General features: G+C 34.4%; 1 protein-coding gene across 8 annotated transcripts in view; it reads left to right on the forward strand.

Moving 5' to 3' along the window:
• Positions 1 to 23,741, forward strand: part of LOC105489083 (coiled-coil domain containing 171) — a 395,301-nt gene that overhangs the window by 140,724 nt on the left and 230,836 nt on the right. For all 8 annotated transcript variants that reach the window (XR_011612600.1, XR_011612601.1, XM_071077821.1 and 5 more), the window contains 5 exons: positions 1,908 to 2,014; positions 3,789 to 3,878; positions 4,904 to 5,104; positions 8,001 to 8,168; positions 9,733 to 9,921. Coding sequence is in view for 6 of the 8 variants with exons in the window: in XM_071077821.1 (XP_070933922.1) it covers positions 1,908 to 2,014; positions 3,789 to 3,878; positions 4,904 to 5,104; positions 8,001 to 8,168; positions 9,733 to 9,921 (755 nt within the window). In the remaining 2 variants the exon portion in view is untranslated. The remainder of the gene's footprint in view (positions 1 to 1,907; positions 2,015 to 3,788; positions 3,879 to 4,903; positions 5,105 to 8,000; positions 8,169 to 9,732; positions 9,922 to 23,741) is intronic.

Below are 23,741 nucleotides of genomic sequence, written 5' to 3' on the forward strand. Positions count from 1 at the left end.
GAAAAGAATTATACATTACATTTTTTTTTATCTTGTGCAAGAGAGGAATTTAAAAAAATATATTTGGTAAGACCTTTAATAAAATTTTTAATGAGTTGTCTTTCCAACTCATAGTCATTACAAAGACTACTGTCTCCTCTATTATCATGACTCAGAACACTGTATTTCTTTTCCTAGCTGTCATATGTGTTGTTTCCACATTGCTTTTGGTCTTTAAGTTAAATATTCCTCTTCTGTTAAAGAAAAACCAAGTTGTACCCATATGTAAGTTGGTACTTAAATTACCCCTTGATAAATGTCATAAATATATTAATAACATTTTCTCCAAGATTTAAACATGAGATATCACCAGTACTCTGAGCTGAATAAAGTTGCTCTATCATTAAGAAAATTTCCCCTTTCTTCCTTTATTACTGCCTTCCCCTACTTCTCCATAAGTTTTAATAATAGAATATTTGAAGAATGGATAAATGTCATATAATTTTTTATCTTGTATCTTTCTCTCTCTTATTAAACCCTAAATTCTATAAAGACAGAGGCTATACCTTTCTTGTTTATCTTTGTATGCTTAATGCCTAAGTTTGGTATATAGTAGGAATTCAGTAATTTAGTTGAATGAATGAATAGTAGGACGTATAATATGAATGCTGCTCTTAGAAATTGGCTTTGTTGAAAATCTATTTCTTGTATATTGAAATATTTATATTACTAAATACAATGAGGAGAAATAACAAGAAAAGAATATTTCCTATATGAATATTTTAAAACTGAATTTGCTACTTGCTTTTTAACACTTAAAGAATAGTCCAAGGCCGGGCGCGGTGGCTCAAGCCTGTAATCCCAGTACTTTGGGAGGCCGAGGCGGGTGGATCACGAAGTCAGGAGATCGAGACCATCCTGGCTAACATGGTGAAACCCCGTCTCTACTAAAAATACAAAAAAAAAACTAGCTGGGCGTGGTGGCGGGCGCCTGTAGTCCCAGCTACTCGGAGGCTGAGGCAGGAGAATGGCGTAAACCCGGGAGGCGGAGCTTGCAGTGAGCCGAGATCGTGCCACTGCACTCCAGCCTGGGTGACACAGCGAGACTCCGTCTCAAAAAAAAAAAAAAAAAAAAAAAAAAAAAAAAAAAAAGAATAGTCCAATCAGCAATCAATTTAAAGTAGTTTTTGAAACTCAACTTTTTGGATTAATACTTGGAGCTACATTTATCATGTGACCTTTATTAGCTCAACTAACGTAATTTATGGCCCAACTAAATTAAAGTAGTTTGAAGGCATAACATGGAAATACTCATACTTTTACCATGAGTATCAGTTTTAAGGGTTTTAATTGAAACATGATGTAGACTATGTAGATAATAGCATTTTTATTGTTTATTTCAAATTGTAACTTGAGAATTTTAAGGATTGAAGAATATTTCCAAGTATAACAGAAAATTATATACTCTTGGGTTCAGAAATTATTATTTAAGCAAAATAGTGCAGTATAAAAAGCCTGACTAATCAAAAACACAAGGACCACAGTAAGTGTACATAACTCCCCCAAACAGTGGTAGTGTAGACTGTTCATTTAATTAAAGGTATGTACAAACACTGCAGTTACTTAGGAGACATGATAAAAAAACAACAACAACAACAACAAAAAAACTAACTACCATGTGGGGCTTGATAAAGTAGAAAGTAGTCATAAATTTAAATTTGATATATTATGAACTTTAATATGGCCGCTTGTTTAGAAAGGCTATTAATACTTGGCCATACAGCAGCATACTTGGAGAATAAAATTCTACTCAAGGTTTCATAATGTCTTTTCGGCTCTACCTAATTGTAGTATCTCTGTTACTATTTGCCTAACTTTTGTCCCTTTGTGACTTTAAGGGTATATTTTCATCCTATATATTTCTGTAGGCATCCACAAGGACAAAGATAAACCTCCCAGCTTCTCTGTTGTCCTTGAGACGTTGAGGCGTACCTTGACAGATTACCAGAACAAGCTGGAAGATGCATCTAATGAGGTAACACTTGCACTGTTTGGCTGCACACATATAGCCTTCGGCCTGTACCAGTACGTATTCCTTGCTTGTTACAAAGGTCAAAAAGATTGGGAATGTTGAACTGACAGCTTCACAGATACAAAAAATAATACATTATCTTTCACTGTTCTTTCTTTAAGTGTGGCCTAAAGTCATGTCTCACTTACGTTTTTGTAACTCTTCAGTCACACTATTGTTTTCAAAATTATAAAGACTCTATCACTTCTTGATCTTCATAATTTATCTGTCTTAATGAAAACACTGTGCAAGTAGTTTAAGTTAATATGTACTGTATTTAAATGTTAATGTGTTTTTACAACGTTTGGTATAGCTACTGGAAATTTAGGTTTTGTCAGTGTTTTAGGTTAAGATTTCTACAAACTGTGGAAGTCTTAATAAAAAAGAGAGAAATTAGTTTTCATTCTCTAAAGGGAGTAAAGTGTTGTTAGAAGTTTTTAAAAAACAAATATCTGTTTGATGTAGCCTGGGAGCTTTTAGTTTGCTGATTGAAAAAGCTCATGCTTCTATTTATCATCTCATTTGTATTGTTTAATGTGTGGGTTGATAATTTTCTTGGGTATTAAAATGTTTTATGAATTTGTGCTTTAAAAATTGAAGAGTTTGTCTACTTACATCTTGTCAAATTAGCATATGAAGTAATTACATTAAATACAATTAGTTAGCAAAGCAACAAACAGATTGTTAGAGTCAAAGACAAGTCACGTAGCAAGGAATTTGGAGTTTATCCTTGTGTTTATCTCTTTCTTTCATATAATATAAACACCACAAAACGGTTACATTTCACATTTCAGATGCGGCTTATTTTATTTTAGCTTGCTAAGATGAACAAAGAAGGAAAAGTGAGTCTTCTTAATACCCTCGGTAATTGTTCAAAAGGCATAAAAGAAAATGACCATAGAAATAATTAAATTTCTATGAAGAACAAATATTATGAAGTCTTTCCCAGTGAGACAAGACAACCTGTATTGTTAGTAGTTTATGAAACTCTTCTGAGGCCTAGGTCTGGAAGCTGCAGGGTAACTAGGAACATATTACCCACAGCGAATTGTTATTTGGGAGGATGAATGTCACATGATCCTCAGCACAGTTGAAAAGTCGACTCAGCAGGCTTTGGCTTAGTAATGCGCTTTGTTGTGAACCAGTGCCAGAGACAGCAGTGGGGAGACCAAGGGGGTGGCTGCAAAGAAAGCAAAAAGAGCAGTCTGACAGAAAGAAGAATGAACTGTCAAAGAAAATAAATCACAAGCGGTGCAGGACCAACTGATGACCTGCCACAAGCCTTCCCAGTAGGACTGCATGTGACCGACCCTGAAGTTGTCATACGGAGTGAGAGACCAGTGAATACCCTCATGATGTATAGAAAGAACAGTCTTCTGCTCTGTTCTCTTTTCTTTACTTGTAGATGCCCCTGCTTCTGGCATTTTGGTCCAGTAGGATTTTAAGAATAAAGTTGTATTTGTTTACAACAAGAATGAAATCCTTTATCTGAATGTGTGGTAAAAATACAGTAACATCAGTGATATTTTAAGCTTGAATGCTTTCTTTTCTTTTTAGCTATGTGAACTTGTGACAGAAGCTATATAGTATTTAACCAAAAGAAATAATTTTTTGAAGACTCTTAATTACTATTGAAAAATTTATATTTAAGTAATTGCATAAAAAGCACTTAAAGATTAACTTTTGAGGTACTCTCCTTGAAAAATGTAAAAAAGTTACTGACATTTTCTTTCATCAGCTAAACAGCATGAACGATGCTAGGGAAAAGGCATGTAATGAACTTGATTCTACGAAACAGAAGATAGACTCTCACACTAAAAATATAAAGGTATTATTTAGAATAACTTTTACCTTTTGTATTAAGAAACAAATGTAGTTATCTAGGGAATATTTTAAAGTAGAGATATTGAGGTACCTGAAAATATATATTTGCATTTTTTAAACTATGTATGGATAGAATTTTAATTTTTTCTTGTTGATTAAGAGTAACAAGAATGTTTTTTTCATTTAAAAAATTAAAACTTGATTGGAAATTGTTTTGGTTAAAGGAAAATTTGTTTCCTAGATTCAATAATAATACCTTATGAGATTCAAATAATTATTTAAGATGAAATATCCAGCCTTAGGTACATATTAAACATATTTTGCATAAGCACATCAGTATTTGGAGTCAGTTTTCATCATTTTAGGGTGGAGCCATTGTTTTCAGTACATCGTGTCTGTTAATGGGCTGAGACCACACCTGGCTAAGGCCCAGGACTATAGTTTATTTTAGTTTCTGTGCTGGTTTTATGTACTACATCTTTGCAAAATTATACTGAGTCAGCTCTCAGAAGTTTCTCAGTATTGCTGGAATTTTATTTTGTTGTTTCATGTTGGGTTTGTCATGGACACACTTCAATAGAATTTGTTAGGTTTAAGGAATAAACAGTTCAGCAGAACTTTGTGCCACATATTTGAGATTTCTATAAGTGGTTGGCATGTCATTGGAAAGTAAATGTGCTTATATTAAATGTAAGATATTTATTTTAAAATATTTAAAAAATTTTGAGCTACAACATTGTTTTAAAAAAATAAGTTGAAAGGAAACTGCCTTGAAAGAACTTTTTGGAATAAGTCATCATATTAACATATAAATGTTTAAACATAACAAATGTTCTAATTTTTGAGCTAAGATATTATATTTAGAAAATACATTCAGTAAAATATTTTAATGTAAACAGATGCTTTCCTGCCTTTGCAATTCTTTCATTGTAAAGCTTTGAAAATTTTCAATATGTATTTTATACTAGTGTCCCCTCACCCCTTGTTGGCTGGCCTTTCTACAGTCTCTTTATTTGGTATCTATGACAGGAACTTCAGGATAAACTGGCTGATGTCAATAAAGAGTTAAGTCATTTACGCACTAAATGTGCAGACCGAGAGGCTTTAATCAGCACTTTAAAAGTGGAACTACAAAATGTGCTGCACTGTTGGGAGAAAGAAAAGGCTCAAGCAGCCCAGTCTGAAAGTGAACTGCAGAAGCTTTCCCAGGCTTTCCATAAGGATGCTGAGGTATTACCTGAGACTCAATGACTGTCAGGAAAGGCCTTTCACTAATCTCAGTGTTATACATCAAGTGACTATTTTTACTTATATTTAATTAAGAAAATTGTTCTGAGCAGAGTATTTTGAAACGTTCGTGACAGCTGCAAAATCGCTCACTTCATTACTCTTGTGTCATTCTCTCTTGTGAGAGAAGTACTATAACTTGCACAACTCATTTTCTTGATTATCGTTTGTACAACTATCTTTTTTGACTTTTAGAACATTGTAACTCAAGTAACTATGCTCCTAACAGTCCTTTCAAGGTTTGCCTGTTTGCCAATGACAAAATTATTTTTTATTTCAGTAGCTTGGTAGATTGATATGGTGGAAAGAATAAGTATTTTATAATCAGATAGACCTGAACTTGGATCCTGATACTTCTGTTTATAAATGGTTTGGCTGTGGACAAGCTATACAACTTAACCTCTCCACATCTTAGTTTTCTTATTTATTTTTTTTCTTTTTTGAGACAAAGTCTTGCTCTGTCGCCCAGGCTGGAGTGCAGTGGCGTGATCTGGGCTCATTGCAACCTCCACCTCCCAGGTTCAAGTGATTCTCCTGCCTCAGCCTCCTAAGTAGCTGAGAATACAGGTGTCCACCGCCATGCCTGGCTAATTTTTGTATTTTTAGTAGAGATGGGGTTTCACCATGTTGGCCAGGCTGTTCTCGAATTCCTGACCTCAGGTGATCTGCCCACCTCGGCCTCCCCTCCTAAAGTACTGGGATTACAGGCCTGAGCCACTGTGCCCGGCCTAGTTTCCTTATTTGTAAAACAGTAATAATATCTACTTTAACAGATAGCCTCCTTACTCTGTATGAATATAGGATGTTAATAAAATTTAGAAAAATAAAAGTCCCATAAAATTAAAACTTTTCATTTAGACCCCCTGGAGAGTTGCCTATCCATTTGTGTTTATTAATGGCTTATAAAAATATTATGACACAAATTTCATATTTCGTATGAGCCTGTGTGAATGGAATTATCTTCTAGTTCTTTTTACCCTATGGATTATAGAGCTAGTCTAGCTAGTGGAACTGGTTTATCTAATTCATCCTGCATATTGAGTTCATTACTCCAACAAATATGAACATGAATGCCAAGAGAGTAAAAAGGAAACATTCTTTCCACTCTTTTTACAGCCTGGGATTTAAATTGTGTCCACATGAAGGGGTTGGAATTGCTCTACACATCAGATAATGATTAAAGTAAAGGAAACTAGAAGCCTGACTGTATTGTAAAGTCAGCATGTCTACAGCACTGTGGTTGGGTTCAACATGTGTGAATTGATTTTGGATTTTGGAGTCTCTTTTCATGCCAAATGGATGATTATCATGCTTGGTTTATCACAGCCCAAGCAAAAAGGACATAATAGCGACACAATGAATTATCCTTAAGGATGAACTTCCTTGAGAACGAATGTGATCAGTAGGCAAAACACAGGAGGAAGATTTTTATGTATTTGTTAAGTTATATTTAATAAGACTTTAAAACATTTTGACCTAGTTAAAAAATGCGAAAGTCATCATTAACTGCTTATGAAAAGGCATAGCATATTTGTGAAAAAAATCTGATCTCTTAAATTTGTTGTTGTAACTACATTTTTAAATTTTTTGTTTTTTAAATTATTGCTTTTGGAAAAAAAGTAAGGTGGCATACATAGTGAACTAAAGATTTACATTTTGATATTTGTAAGAAAATATTCTCTATAATTTCTAATTATAAAACTTTTGCATATGCTATATTCAGTTTTTAAAAAATGTATAATAGACTTTCTAAATTTTCTTTTTAAATTTATCCCTTTTAAAAGTTTCTTCCTGCTGATCTATTAAAAAATCTTGAGGGAACTTTTTTATCTACATAAAATAAAAATATTCATTTTGCAGCTTCACAGTTACCTTGTCGTTGAGTTCCATGCTTTGGGACTTTATAGATGAAACACCTTATAAAGAGCGCTATTTGACATTATAGTAAATAAACCCTCCTCATGTGTTCAAATGTGATCTGCTTTATATGAATTCTGCAGCGTAGTGTTTCTAAGTCATTCAGCAATGGATAATTTAATTACTGAAGTGGTAATATAATTTTAAAGGACTTTTAAAAAACATTTCTAATTGGACATTTTCAAAAGTATGTCTTAAGCAGCTATATCCATTTTTTTTGCTGTTACTTTATAATATTTAAACACCTACAAATGCCCAGTGTGCCAAATACTATATGAACTTATAAGTGGGGAAAACAAATGAGCCCATCTTCCATATCTTTCATATCACTATCTGCTTTGCCTAAGGGGCTTGGGATAGATTTCCTATAAGTAGTAAGTAAACTGGAATCTCTGGAGGAAGAAGAAAGCTGAGTAATTGTGTCCATGTAAAGTACAGATATTGGTATAACTTTTTTTCATCAGAGTTGAATAACACTATTTTTTTCTGTATTGTTTTTTGACAAGTAGTATCTATTTTGGCAAATGTCAATATTAAATTATAGAATTACTATACTGAGTTACAGTTAGATAGGCTGATAATGAGTCCAATCCAGACACTTCGTGTGATAGCTAAGGAAACTTAGGCCTGAACAGGTGTTTACTCAAATCACAACCTCATCAGTAGCAGAGCTGGGAATGAATCTTGGTCTTCTGGCTTCTAGACTCAGATTTTGATTTTGAATACCAAGTGTAAGCAGTTCCAAATGTTTTATCTGGTGCTTAGTTTTGAATATAAAAAAGTCATTAAAATATTCTGAGACTTGAGTATTATAATTTCCTTTTCAGGTTTTTGAAATTAACTCTTCACCATTTGTATTATGTATTTTACTTCTTACAATGTTTATATACAGCAAATAATTTTTCTTTTTTTTTTCCTGCAGGAGAAGCTAACCTTTCTTCACACCTTGTATCAGCACTTGGTAGCAGGCTGTGTGCTCATAAAACAACCAGAAGGCATGCTGGATAAATTCTCTTGGTCTGAGCTTTGTGCAGTCTTACAGGAGAATGTTGATGCCCTGATTGCAGACCTCAACAGGGCTAATGAGAAGGTAACTGTCCTCAGGCACCAGATACCTCTATTAAATTCAGTGACATTTGTCCACATCACAGTATCATTAAGAGGGGCTGACATTCATCTTATTTCAAAAAGAATTTGGATGTTAATAATTCAATACCATTAATTATGGCTTGTCTACAACTCAGTTTGATGCCATTGCTGTGGGCATGTAAATGTGACTGAAGTCTGTATGAAGTCTCTAAGCTCCACTTTCTGTGCAGGACATGCTAATACTACTAGCCAGTATTAGCCACAGGGACCTAATTAAAAGAAAATAAATTAATCTTACTGATGAAGCAATTCAAAGAACTTAGTCATTTACATTAATAAACCAACTCTTTATGTTAGCATAAAATAGAAACAGGATACAGTTATTCAAAAACATGATCTTAAAATTCTTTACTTAGGAAATATAAGGTGTTATTTTTAAAAGCACTTAAACATTTTAAATTATATGCTTATGATTTGCTTCTCGAAATACAACAAAGTGTGTATTAGAAAACTCGTTCCGTGCTTTAGAATGCAAAAAGTGTATTTTATAGGAGAATGTAGTAGACCTTTATGGTAACATTACTATCTCACAAGTCTAGGAAATCAGTCTCCAGCAAATATTTAAAAACCTGCTTTTGGTTATAGAAAATTACAGTGGCTTAGCAGATCAACATATACCCCCATTGAAGACATTGGTTCTGATCCTGGGTCTATTGAACGTGGTCAGTACTGTGTTTATGTGGTTTAGTTTCCAGGTCTTAGTTGCAATGACATTTGCTTTTAAGGAACAAGAAGAGAAAAACTGTCCTGTAAGTTAAAAAAAATTCTGTTGAAGTAATAAAACAGCATATTGACCTAATTTCAGGGTGATTTTTTTTATTATTGAGCATTTTATCTTGGTCCTATTGACAAACACAACCATAGACACTGAGATGTAGGGCTAAGAAATGAGGGCATAAATTGTGAGAGGCACAGATGCTATTCATGATTGTGAATGTGTACATAATGGATTTGAAAATTGAAGATAATTAAAATGAATGTATTTTAACCCTATGAGATGGTATTATATTTTTAATAGTTTTCAGTGTTTCAAAACATCCTTAACAGTCATACATTTTAGAAAATGATGATTTTCTTTCCAGTGTTTGAATATGAAACAAAAAATGGTTAGAACATTCTGCTTTATTTTATGAAAACTGCTTGCAGATTTTTAAATCTTTACTTTCTTTCCCGCTGAGATATTTGAATAGCTTGAGCCTTGGTTCCAGAAGTAACAGTATCTTTCTCAATGTCAATCAAATTAATTATAGAATAAGTAACTTCATTAGAAAGAGAAGATGAAAAATTTGCCATCTAAGTATACAAATAACACAATTTTCTGCTAATGTATGGCAGTTTACCCTGCTATTTTCTTTTTTAAAATTTATTTACATTCTATGTTAAAATTTTTATATGATCTTAAGGAATAAAATATAGTAGGACATTTTGGGTGTTTTATTAGGGGAGACGACACAAAGAAATAGCTTGTGAGCATATTTCCTTCTCTGTTGCATCTCCCCATATAGATAAGCCATCTAGAGTATATCTGTAAAAACAAGTCTGACACGATGAGAGAGCTTCAGCAGACTCAGGAAGACACCTTTACCAAAGTGGCAGAACAGATCAAAGCCCAAGAGAGCTGCTGGCACAAACAAAAGAAGGAACTAGAGCTGCAGTATTCTGAACTCCTCCTGGAGGTGCAGAAGAGGGCACAGGTATGCTACCTTTACAAAGGGCTTAAAAATGGTTACTCAGTGTAACCATTAGGAACGTTTTTTTTTTCTAGTAGCAATGCTAAATCGGTTTAAACTTCTTAAGAACTTCATAGAACTTGTTTAGATGCACATATATATGTTTAGATACACACACATATGTGTGTATGTATGGGTGTGTATATTAAGGATTGTCTTTCATGTAAGTTTGGAAATATATGGGTTTCTGATTAAAATATCCCAAAATGCATTGATCAGTTAATTAAATGCTAAAATTATATTTCCTTTATTTATTTTTAAAATAAAAGATTAAAGTATTTGGTAACACATTGTCAGTTTTAGTGTAGGTATTCCTTTATCCAGTTTACTCCATTTGTGGAGGTTCCTATGTGAACCATCATTTAAATTTATTTGGGTTAAAATCTCTTATGCCTACCGGCATTATATAAGAACTAGTGTTATCGTTGTAGGCCATGTAGCAAAAGTAATTCACTATGAGTTGTATTATGTATATCTTGATTGAGAGTAGAAGTTATGCATGGGTTGTTAACATAACCATGTATTTTTCTACACAAATTATCATCAAAATTATTTATATTGTTAACTGTTATCTTCACGTAATCAGGAATAATATGATGATAGGGTATAATTTTTTGGCATTGAATTTATTAATAGGTCACTTTTGTTCCTAAGTTAGGATACTTATGAACCAGAAGGTTGTATATTCTTCCCATGGTTGATTCAGTATTTAGCCTCTTTATTTGATCCATTCGTGCTTGGCAAGTCTAATTAAAAATAACCAAACTATATAAATATATATACATACACATATATAAATACAATTATTGTTATTATCATATTAAATCGGGCCATTCTGCATCCCCAGATTTAAAGGTTCTGTATGAACTTATGCCTTTCTATATGAATTTGAATGAATCAACAAATGTACCATCTAAAAGTAGTAATTTTTTCATTGTATGCAGACTACTATATTATATGCTCTGCATTTTCTAGTATTGAAGTAAAAGACCTAAACAATTTATTTTAATTTTGTAGAGGTAGCACTGATATATAGTGACATGCACAGATCTTAAGTGTATAATTTGATGTTTTTAAAAAGTATTTATTTGATATGTAATATTTGTACATATTTATGGGGTACATGTGATATTTTAATATATGCATAGAATGTGTAATGCTCAAGCCAGAGTAAGATATCTATCACCTTGAGCATTTATCATTTCTTTGTGTTGGGAACATTTCAAATTTTCTCTTCTTGCTATTGTGAAATATACAATATATTGTTGTTAATAAAGTCACCTTACTGTGCTTTTGAACACTAGACCTTATTCCTTCTAACTGTATAATTGTACCCTTTAACCTACCTCTCTCCATCCCTTTCCTCCCCCAACACACCCTTCCTAGACTATGGTAACTACAATTTGATGTTTTGATCAACGTAAACACCCATGTGATCATTACTCCATTTAAGACTTCAAACATTTTCATTACCCTAGAATGTTCTCGTGTTCTCTCTTCCAGTCAGTTTTATGCCTCATAGGCAACTATTGTTCTGATGCCTGTCATCGTAGATTAGTTTTCACCTGTTCTTGAATTTCATGTAAGTGGAATCATTCAGTAGTCTGGTGTTTGACTAATTTCACTCAATATTAATGTTCTGAGCATAATGTCATTTATGTTGTTGTACGTATCAGTACTTCATTCTTCTTTATGGTCACATAGCATTCCATTTTATCACAGCACCCCTATTTGATGGATTGTGTGTTGATGGATATTTAGTTGTTTCTGTTTTTTAGATATTGTAGATAAAATTGCCACAAACATTATTGTACCAGTCTTTTGTCAACATATGGTTTTATTTCTCTTGGTTAATTACTGAAGTGCAGTTGCCAGGTCATAGGATATATGTGTATTCGTAAGAAACTGTCAAAAGTTTCTAAAAACAGCTTGTGCCATTTTTTATTTCCACCAGCAAAATATGTAAGTTTCCATTGTTCTACATCCTCTGCAGCGCTTAGTATTGTTAGTCTTTTAAATTTTAGTCAATATAGTGGTTTTAAAATCGTGTTTCATTGTGGTTTAAAGTAACATTTTTTTGGTGATTCATGATGCTGAGCACCTTTCATATACTTATTGGCTATTCGCATATCTTCATTTGTAAAGTGTCTCTTCTACTGTTTTCTCATGTAAAAAATAGAGATATTTGTGTTTTTATTATTGATTTCTAAGCATTCTTTATATATCCTGGATGCATATCCTTTGTCATGTATATGCATCGCAATATTTTCTCTGAATCTCATGCTTCTCTTTTCAGTTGTTTCTTTTGATGATCATATAAGTTTTAAAATTGTGATGAAGTCCAACTTATAAATCTGTTTCTCTTTTGGCTATTTATTTATATATGTGAAATGATTTTTCCTTACCTCAAGGTTGGGAAGATAATCTCTTGTTTCTTCTAGAAGTTTCATAGTTTTAGCTTTTACGTCTAAGTTTGTGATTCTTTTCAAATTAATTTTTGTGTGTGATGTTAGGTAGAGTTTCATTTTTCCCCCTTCATTTATTGTTCCCACATCACTTGTTCAGCACTTTCCTAGCTGAATAGCCTTGGTACCTTTGTGAAAAAACAGTTGGCCGTACTTAGAAACCACAGACTTGTCCATCTATATAGTTTTGCCCTCTCCAGAATGTCATATAAATGGAATCATACAGTATATAGCCTTTTGGGTCTGGTTACTTTTACTTAGCAAAATATATTTGAGATTCAGTCACATTGTTGCATGTATCAGTAGTGCATTCCTTTTTACTGCTTAATAATGTCCCATTGTATGGCTGTAAAATTTTATCCAAATACTTGCTGATGGGCCTTTGGATTGCCTTTTTTTTCCTTTTTTTTTGGTAATTATAAGTAAAGATGCTTTAAACATCCATGAAAAGGTTTTTGTGTGATCATAAATTTTCATTTATCTTGGGTAAATACTTATGAGTTTGATTTCCAGATTATATGGTAAGTGTATATTTATATGGTTATATGGTAAGTGTAACTTAAGCAACTATTAAATTGTTTTTCAAAGTGACTGTATCATTTTGCATTCTCACTAGCAATGTAAGAGATTTCCAGTTGCTCTGCACCTGTGCCAGTGTATGGCTTCATCGTTTTTTTCTTTTGAATTGTATCCATTATAATAAGTGTGTAGTGCCATGTCATTGTGATTTCTATTTACATTTTCCCTACTGCCTAGTAAATTAATCATTTATTTATATGTTTATTTGCTATTTGTATATCTTTTCTGGTGAATTATCTTTTCAGATATTTTGCTCAGTTTTTAATCGGATTGTGTGTTTTCTTATCATCAAAGTTTGAGAGTTATTTACATATCGCAGGTTCAAGTCATTTGTCAGATATGTGATTTGTAAATATTTTCTACTGTTTTGTTAGCAGTACTTTTGCAAAGCAAATGTTTCAAATTTTGATGACCCACTTATCAGTTTTTTTTATGGATTATACTTTTGATGTTACATGTAGGAACTCTTTGACTAAGATTATAGGCACCAAGATTTTCTCCATTTTTTTTTCTATATGTTTTATAGTTTTAGGTTTTACATCTAGGTCTATGATCAATTTTGAGTTAGTTTCTGTAAAGGTTTGAGGTATGGATTAAGGTCAGTTTTTTTTTTTTCATATTCATGTCCATTCCAGTACCATTTATTGAAATCACTGTCCTTTACTGAATTGCCGTTGCACTTTTATCAAAAATCAGTTCACGTTTGTGTCAATCTACCTCTAGACTTTCTTGTCTATTCCAGTTATTTATGTGTCTAATTCTTTTTTTTTCAGTACTATACTGATTTAATCACTCTAACCTTTTACTAAGTCTTAAAATCAGGTAGTGTGAGTCTTCCAACTTCTTTTTTCATCAATGTCCTGAACTGTTTGAAATCTACAAGAAGGCATAGCAATTCACTTTTTTCTCTTTTCAAAAATAAAATAAAATAAAATAAATTGGCGTATATTCTGTATTGTTTACCTACATATTTGCATTTTTATCAAATATAATTGAATATACTGCAGCAATTTATTTTGGTATTGTATTTGATAAGCTGTTATTATAATACATATTATAGGACCTGTAAATTTTATTTTAGGAAATTTTATGATTAATTCTATATTTTTTACCCCCAAGAGTGCAATGCAAATAAAAAAATTTCATTTTACATTACTTAATACATTTTCAAAAATTACGTTGATAAGGACACGAGGGGGAAAATATCCCCGGTTGTTATATAGGATTGTGAGTTATAGAGGATGTTTGGTGTCATGAGCATAACCCTCAGTACGTTCCATCTGCTGGGAAATAAATAACTTATTCTTAGAGTCTTATGTTTAATGTTTGGCCATTGTAAAGAAGTGATTAGTAAAAGACACTAAATTAAAGTAAAAAACAATATTTGGATTTGATTGATTTTATATGAAAAAATGTAAAAGATGTTAGAAAAGTAATGTTTGTAAGAATCTAATATTTCTAAGACTTTTTTAATGTCTAAGCTTTAAAACAATTAGTGTAAATGCTACTAGAAAAATGAAATTTGCAGAGAATGCAGCCTGATTTTACTATCACAGCATGTTTTTAGTATTGGGTAAAGTTTGCTAGCCACATGTTGGGTAGTTCTTGAATTTAAATACGTTGGAGCCATCATGTAAATATATCTCAAGTGTCTATGCCTACTAAAGTATCTGGGCGCAGTGCCACATACCATTCCATTTACTAACTTTGCTTTTGTAATCTTAGTATTTATGTTCTTGTTTCTTTTCTGTTTGAAAAAGATAGTTACTGGAACAAGAACTTCCTTTCTAGAAGTAAAGTTTTTTTACTGTCAAGTAAGAGTTACCCTTGATGTAATGTTTATTGTAAACACTTTAGATTTATTTGACATTTTAGTAAAAATCAAGTGAGTTTAGAATGGAGAACAAAACTCAGGGAAATTCAAGTTCGTCATGCTATGTTGCATTTTATTCCTCTTTTACCATGGTATTGAGAGTGTATTTGGCAAGAAACCCAGGTGAGTCATAAAGTGTTAGTAGGTATTGAAACTTTTTCTTCATAATTGAACTCCAAGAATTCAGAGATAAAGTGGAGCTTATTGATATTGTTGGAGGCGATAATTCCTGAAGGTATACATGCCAGCCTGCAATGATTCAGAGAGTTAGATATAATCACGTGTACACTATGTTCTGATAGACTGTGAGTCCACGGGAATGGATACCTCTAATGAAATTTTGAAAGATACTTCTGACTACTTTTCAAATAATTGCTTTAGAAATTGTTTTTGTTAATTACAATATTAGCAGTTGAATTTGCTTGGTGCTTGATAGAATTTTCAATGCTTTTGCATATTTTGCACGTCTTTTCTTCTTCTTTTTTTTTTTTTTGAGATGGAGTCTTGCCCGGTGACCCAGGCTGGAGTGCAATGGCACTGATCTCGGCTCACTGCAACTTCCGCCTCCTGGATTCAGACGATTCTCCTGCCTCAGCCTCCTGAGTAGCTGGGATTACAGGCGCCCACCACCACGCCCAGCTAATTTTTGTATTTTCAGTAGAGACGGGGTTTCACCATGTTGGGCAGGATGGTCTCGATCTCCTGACCTTGTGATCCTCCCGCTTTGGCCTTCCAAAGTGCTGGGATTACAGGCATGAGCCACCGCACCCGGCCGCATGTCTTTTCTTATGTAAGCCCCACCACAGGCATATGAGATAGGTCATTTAAGTATCATTTCTATTTTACAAGCGAGGAATCTAAGGTTCAGACAACTGATACTACTTACTTGTGTGGTAAGGAAGTTCTAGGGACAGGATGAGAATAAACATAACTGTATGTAAAATGTCTAGCCCATTGCTTGGCATTTAGAAATTACAAAGTGAATGTTATGGACTGTTTTAGTACCTTATTACCATCCTTATCTTCCAGTCCCTTTTGCATTATATTCTAATACTGCTTCTTTTAGAAAGATAATGCTATTTTTATATATAAAGCAGTATCTGTAAATAGGTGTAATGACATCTCAGTTTCATATTTATGGAACTCATATTCCTTTGTTTTTTTTTTTCTTTTTTTTTAAAGCTAGTATCTCACTACATTGCCCAGGCTAGAGGGCAGTCATGCGATCATAGCTCACTGCAGCCTTAACCTCCCAGGCTTAAGAGATCCCCCACCTCAGCTTCCCGAGTAATTGGGACTACAGGGCACGCCTCCATGCTCTGCTAATTTTTGTATTTTTTTAGTAGAGATGGGGTTTTGCCCTGTTGTCCAGGCTGGCCTTGAACTCCTGGGCTCAAGCAATACACCTGCTTTGACTTCCCAAAGTGTTGGGATTACAGATATGAGCCATGGTGCCCGGCTCATATTTCTTTTTCTTTCTTTCTTTCTTCCTTTTTTTTTTTTTTTTTTGAAACAGGGTCTCACTCTGTCACCGAGGTGGAGTGCAGTGCTGCAGTCTCGACTCACTGCAGCCTTGACCTCCTGGGCTCAGGTGATCTTACCACTTCAGCCTCCTGAGTAGCTGGGACTATAGGCATGCACTACCACGCCTGGCTAATTTTTTGTATTTTTTTTTGTAGAGATGGGGTTTTGCCATGTTTTCCCAAGCCATCTGCCTGTTTTGGCCTCTGGAAGTGCTGGGATTAGAGGCGTGAACTACTGTGCCTGGCTGGAACTCACATTTTTAAGTGATTCTAGACTAACTAATGTTTAAACATGATAATGTAAGAAAAGTCTAAATAGTGCTACATTGTCAGCCACCCACAAATGGTAGTTCTCTTAATTTGTATTTCTCAGAGTTTTTTTTCTGAGAAACTGAAGTTTTAATACACTATATCATAAAATTGCTACTGTAGATAAGAGTATAAGATAATTTTTACATAATTTAATTAATATTAATAAAAAACTATGTTATATACCAAATATATAGTACACTGTGTTTCATGCTGTGGTAGTAACAAAGAGGTATACTATATAGTTTTTTCCTCAAAAGTGTAACGTATAATTGGGGAGATACATGAAAAAGTAAATAATACAAGGTTTATCATAGGCTGTACATAATTAGTTGCCAAAAGAATGCTATAAATTTAGAAGAGGAGATGGTCAAAGTTTGAGGAGGCTTAGTAGAGGAGACTGGAGCCAACCTGGGCCCTGTTGCCAGGATCTGAAAGCACAGAAAGAAGGGAGATACGGGACACATCAGAATTTAGAGATAATATTGTTAATTTTCCAGACAGTCAGAGGTAATATCTCTTTAACAATAAGCAATCCATACATCTTGCCTGTATTGACACATTTATTCCCAGTCTTCCGATAAAAAGAACTCTGTTCTTTTGAGGGTATGGTTTATCCAAAGGGTATTTTATAATTTACAGTGCTTTAGAAACAAAACAGTAAACACAGGCACATACCATTTTTGGCACATATTTTTGTTGTGTTAAATTTACGTAATGAAGATAGTGTTTTAAAATTAAATAAATAACCATTATGGGGCTTGAGAATGTGTGTGTGTATATGAAGACTAGATAATAGAATTGCTAGATCATATGATAATTCTGTGTTTAACTTTTTGAGGAACTGCCAAACTGGTTTTGAAAATGGCTGCACTATTTTACAATCCCATCAGCAATGTCTGAGAGTTTCAGTTTCCTACAGAGTATTCTTATTTTTAAACAGAGAAACATTTACATAATAGAGAAAGCAGGTGAAATTATGTTTGTTATATTTTAAAATATTACCATAACTTAAAAAGGCAAGATATGAAACTTACAAAAATAAGACACTTTAAATGAAGTCCTTTGATGTCTATATGTCATTGAATGTCCAGTTTGCAATTTGCCCTTTTGCCAACATAAAGAGCAAGAACGCAGCGAGCAAGAGTGATACAAAAGAATTTTACTCCCTAGGGAAGTGTCTAATTTCTGGCCCAGAGTCTCAGAGTTCACAGAGTGCTGTAAGCCAGTAAGGCATCCCTCAAAGCTCATGTATTTCAGGAAGTAAGTCCGTGATTCATTAAGGAAAAAAGCTGTCCTTTCTCCCCATTATGGATGTACTTTGAATTTATTAGGGAGTAAAGGAAAACTGGTGAAATTATGTAGTATTTTTGTTATGCTATTGAATTTTGTGTAAAAGATATGCATTCTATATTTTTAGTTTTTTTCCTTCAGGATTGGAATGTTTTTGTGGGGGAATTTGAGAATATTATTTTTTGAAATTAGACACACTGAGGAGCAGGTTATTTCAGTACTAGGAATGCTTTTGTCCCATGTGAAAGCGATGTTCCTTCTGTTTGTTTTAAAAATACTGGCTTTTAATCTCCTTGGGTGGAAAACATTAGATTTTTTTTTAAAGGCAAATTTGCTCTATAGCTGTTTCCACCCTTACAATCAAACAGGCTTTGTTCTTCAAGAATAATTCACAGTAAATAATGCAATACCTCTGAAAGTAGTTCCCTATGGAAAGTCAGAATTAATTTAAACCAGAATTCTGACATGTAGATAAGTTCCAAATTACATTTGGAAATTTTGTTTTTTAAATTATATTTTTCTTTTTTCTAATCCTTTACATTGTAAAGCTTTTTTCATTAATTGGGCATTTATTCCGTGTCTATTATGGGCAAAACACTGTGCTAAGCAGAGTCAGGGATGATTTTATAAAGGGTTATTTAATTCCTTCAATATTTATTAAATATCTATAGGGTATAGAGCACTGTGACAGACACTATAGTAAATAATTCCTAACCTCTAGGAACTAGCAGTCTTGTATTTGAGGGAGAGTAGATATACACACATGAAATAAATAAGTAGTGTAGAAGTTAAATGCCTGAGTGACTTAAGTTCTCTGAACTTAAGTTCAGAGAAGGTCAAGATCAGTATGAAGGAAAATGATAGTAAAATGAGTCACAGAATAGACAGAACCTGAAATGGGCTCTGAAGATTGTTAGTATTCGAATAGTGTTAGGGGAGATGGAAGGCAAAGGACCCGGAGGTTCTACAGAACATGTTAAATTATGAAAAGTGGTGGTGAGGCTAATGCCTGTATACTAAGGGAACAGATCATCCTCTCCTTGATCATCAGGTTGAGGACAGTGGGAGAAGGGGAAGACATGTGGAGATGTTGGTACCTGAGGGGAGAACCTTGGTTCAGTAAAGACAAAAAAGTTAGTAAGAGAATTAGATAAACCTAGCTGAAGGAGTTTGGGCAAATTGTGTAACTTCTCTTAACCTCAATTTTATTATCAGTAAAACTGTGCCAACCTCATAGTTTAGTATAAAGATTAGAAAGAATATATGTAAAGCATTTAGAACAATGCCTGCAATATGAATAAGCACTATAATATTCAAACTATTCCCATTAAAATAGAGAAATAATAGGCCTCACAGTATCCTCTGAGATTTGGGTTCTAGTAGGAGTGAACTGGAAACTTTGAAATCAAATTATTTATATAATACCAATTTTTTTTTTTTTTTTTTTGATAGCAAGTCTTGCTCTGTTGCCCAGACTGGAGTGCAGTGGCTCGATCTTGGCTCACTGCAGCCTCCGCCTCCCAGACTGAAGTGATTCTCCTGCCTCAGCCTCCTGAGTAACTGGGATTACAGGCACGTTCCACCACACCTGGCTAATTTTTTGTATTTTTAGTAGAGACAGGGTTTCACCATGTTAGCCAGGATGGTCTTGATCTCCTGATCTCGTGATCCACCTGCCTCGGCCTCCCAAAGTGCTGGGATTACAGGTGTGAGCCACTGTGCCTGGCCCTCCAATGTGTATTTTTTAATCTGTTAATTGATCTTTTCTTTTTATGCATCTGGATTTTTAGTTTTAGCAATCCTATCTTTATACCAAGATTAAGTAATTTGCCTGCATTTTCTACTAATATTTCTGTGGTTTCATTTTTTTTTACGTATAGATTTATGGTCTATTTGAAATTTACTTTTGTATAAAATGTCAGGTGTAGATCAACTTTTATATTTTTTTCCAAAAGGCCATCTAGTTATTTCACCACCATTTAGTCTGTCTTTTTCCCACTGCTTTGAATTGCTACCTTTATCACTGAAGTTTTTTTTGTGCCTAGCTCTGTTTCTAGCTGTTTATTCTGTTCCATTGGTCTTTTTTTTTAATGTACAAATAACATGATTTTTAAATTAGAGGTTTTTTTGTTTGTTTGTTTGTTTGTTGAGACAGAGTCTTGCTTTGTCATCCAAGCTAGAGTGCAGTGGCGCGATCTTGGGTTGTTGCAACCTCTGCTTTTCAGGTTCATGCAGTTCTCCTGCCTCAGCCTCCCAAGTAGCGAGGATTACAGGCCTGTGCCACCGTGCCTGGCTAATGGTTTTTTTGCATTTTTTTTTTTTTTTTTTTTTTTTGAGACGGAGTCTCACTCTGTCACCCAGGCTGGAGTGCAGTGGCCGGATCTCAGCTCACTGCAAGCTCCACCTCCCGGGTTTATGCCATTCTCCTGACTCAGCCTCCCGAGTAGCTGGGACTACAGGCGCCCGCCACCTCGCCCAGCTAGTTTTTTGTATTTTTTAGTAGAGACGGGGTTTCACCGTGTTAACCAGGATGGTCTCGATCTCCCGACCTCGTGATCTGCCCGTCTCGGCCTCCCAAAGTGCTGGGATTACAGGCTTGAGCCACCGCGCCCGGCCGTTTTTTTGCATTTTTAGTAGTGACAGGGTTTCACCATATCGGCCAGGTTGGTCTCAAACTCCTGATCTCAGGTGATCCACCTGCCTTGGCCTCCCAAAGTGTTGGGATTACAGGGGTGAGCCACCGTGCCCAGCCTTAATTAGAGGTTTTGTTGGTGTTTCAATATGTGGTGGGGCTGTTCCCCTCTCATTCCTCTTCTTTTTCAGGGTTAAACTCAACTTGCCTAGCTCCAGAAGAAAACTGCTTTGTTTTTTAGTGGAATTGCACTATGTTTATCAATTTACTTAGGAATAATTGAATCTTTGTGATGAGTTAGGCTGTTGAAGTTTGAAGTATTATTTTGTATCTTTCAGCTGTATTTAAAACTTTTCCTCATATAGATTTTTTTACATTTCAGGCTAAATTGATTCCTAAATTATTCTATCTTTTTTATTATGGAATTCTAAATGGAGTTTTCTCTTCCGTTATCTTCTTTTTTGTTTATCTGTATATATTAAGGATATTGATATTTTAAATTGTGGTAAAATATACATGACATATAATTTACCATTTTGATCCTTTTAAAGTATATAGTTCAGTGGCATTAAGTATGTTCATAGTATTGCACAACCATCACCACTATTTAGCTCCTGAACTTTTCATCACTCCGAACAGAAACGCTGAACCCGTTAAGCAGTCACTCCTTGTTCCTTCTTCTCCTCAGCCCCTGGTGACCAAAAATGTGTTTTCTGTGTCTACAAATTTTCCTAGTCTGTGTATTTTATATAAATGGAGTCATACAAATGTGGCCTTTTGTGTCTGGTTTCTTTCTTTTAGCATAATTTTTCAATTTATGTTGTACCATGTATTAGTTCTCCATTCCTTTTTAAGGCTGAATAATATTCTGTTGTGTGGATATACCACATTTTGTTGATTCATTCATCCCCTGTTAGGCATTTCTGTTTTTTCCTACCTTTTTGGCTATTGTGAATAATGTTGCTGTGAACAAAAAGCTGTTGATTTTTTTGTGTGTTAATTTCATATATTTTAACCTTACTGGCTTTTTTTTTTTGTTTGAATTCTGTCATTGGATCTTTTGGTATTTCTAGATTTATGATCACATGTTCTACAAGTAGAGATAGTTTTACTTCTTCTTTGCCAGTTCTTATGTCTCTACTTGCTTTTTGTTGCCTAGTTGCACTGGCTAATAACACACCAAATACAATGTTAAATACTACTGGAGATAGTGGGTATTCTTGCCTTGCTCCGGAACTTGGTAAGAATGCTTTAGGTTTTTCTCCATTATTAAGATACTGACTTTAGGATACAGTGTCTCTATCTCTACCTGTATCTACACGCACAATTTTTCTTGTAATTTTGTGTGTAATTTTTGTTGAAAACACTTCTGCCTGAGACACTGAGGTTCACTTTTATTTTCATTTACCCAAGTATTGCTAGTTTGCCTCTTATATTTTCTAGGTTTTCTGTAACTTTCTTTTTTTCCTCTAATTGAACAGATGAAATTGATTTTGAAGAGAATATGGAATTAACCTTTGTGATTTTCATTTGTTCCCCTCATCCTACTCCCAACTGCTGCAACTCTACTGCTACCCCTGGCCATCTTTATTATGTTTCTAATTCTCACATCCCTTTACTAACAATAGGACAGTTCCAGGATTTTATGGCTTCTCATACCTCTCCAGATAAAGTTAACTTTCTTAGTATAGCACATTAGGTACTCAGTCCTCTGTTACCTGTGTACTTTCCAAATTTCCATCATTTCTCTCAGTTCTTCAGGTATTCTGAATTATTGCCATCCTTAGAGCATACTATGCTATTTTCTGGCTCTTCCTTTTCCACATGCGAGTCTTCCTGCTTTAATCTAGCTACAAGTCAAGTGTCAAGTTTTATTTTTCCTTAAAGTGTGCCTGCTTTAAGAGGGTTGTCGTACATCCTCTTGCAAGCAGTCTGCATAGCTACTGCTTCTCAGAGTTTCTTGCTCCTTTTAGCACTCCCTGTGGGACACCACTTGCTTTACTAGTGGTCTTTCTGTGGAGTTCTGGGACATAGTCCCATTGATAGAATATGGCTGCCAAAGTTTGTATTAGTGCCCTTTTGTATTCCTCTGGCAACCTGGAATGTCTCTATCATAGCGTTATACCACACTAGCTGATTTACTTGTCCCTTTTCCGAGTACGTGTAATCAATGCAATTTTTTTTTTTTTTTTTTTTGTGGAGACAGGGTCTTGCACTGTCACCTAGGCTGGTCTCAAATTCCTGGACTAAAGAGATCCTCCCACCTTCACCCGCTTGAGTAGCAAGAACTATACACGTACCACCGCACTTGGCTGATTATTTTTTAATTTTTTTGTAGAGACAGGATATTACTCTGTTGCCCAGGTTGGTCCCAAACTCCTGCTCTCAAGCGATCCTCTCACTTTGGCCTCCAAAAGTGCTGGGATTATAGGTGTGAGCCCTTATGCCTGGCCCCAATAAATGTTTATTGAATAATAAGTGAATAGTAAAGCAAATTGGGATCTGTTATCTTCTTCTTCTTCTTTCTTCTTTCTTCTTTTCTTTTGTCTTCTTCCTTTTTTAATTTTTTAATTTTTTATTTTATTTTATTATTATTTTTTTTTGGACAGAGTCTTGCCCTGTTATCTAGGCTGGAGTGCAGTGGCATGATCATGGCTCACTGCAGCCTGAACCTCCTGGATTCAATTGATTCTCTGGCCTCAGCCTCCCGAGTAGCTGTAACTATAGGTGTGCACCACCATTCCTGTCTAATTTTTTTAAAATTTTTATTTGTGGAGATGGGGTCTTGCTATGTTGCCCAGGATGGTCTCAAACTCCTGAGCTCAAGCAACCCTCTCACCTCAGCCTCCCAAACACGGGGATTACAGGCGTGAGCCATTGTGCCTTGCCCTTCTTGATTTTACTCTGTCTTTCAAGATTCCTTACTGATTAGGTTAAGATTTCATAGAGAGAGCCAGTTTATTTTCTAGTGATTAATTGTGGTTCCTACAGTTAAATTTCTTTTTATTTCAAATTAAGTTTTGGATTGTAAGCACCTTGATTAGGCAAAAAGGAGCAGAGGGCTGCTGAGGCCCAGGTCACAATTAGTATTTCCTGTCACCACTGGAGAT

This window comes from Macaca nemestrina, chromosome 14 (assembly GCF_043159975.1).
Source record: "Macaca nemestrina isolate mMacNem1 chromosome 14, mMacNem.hap1, whole genome shotgun sequence".
Classification (NCBI taxonomy): domain Eukaryota; kingdom Metazoa; phylum Chordata; class Mammalia; order Primates; family Cercopithecidae; genus Macaca; species Macaca nemestrina.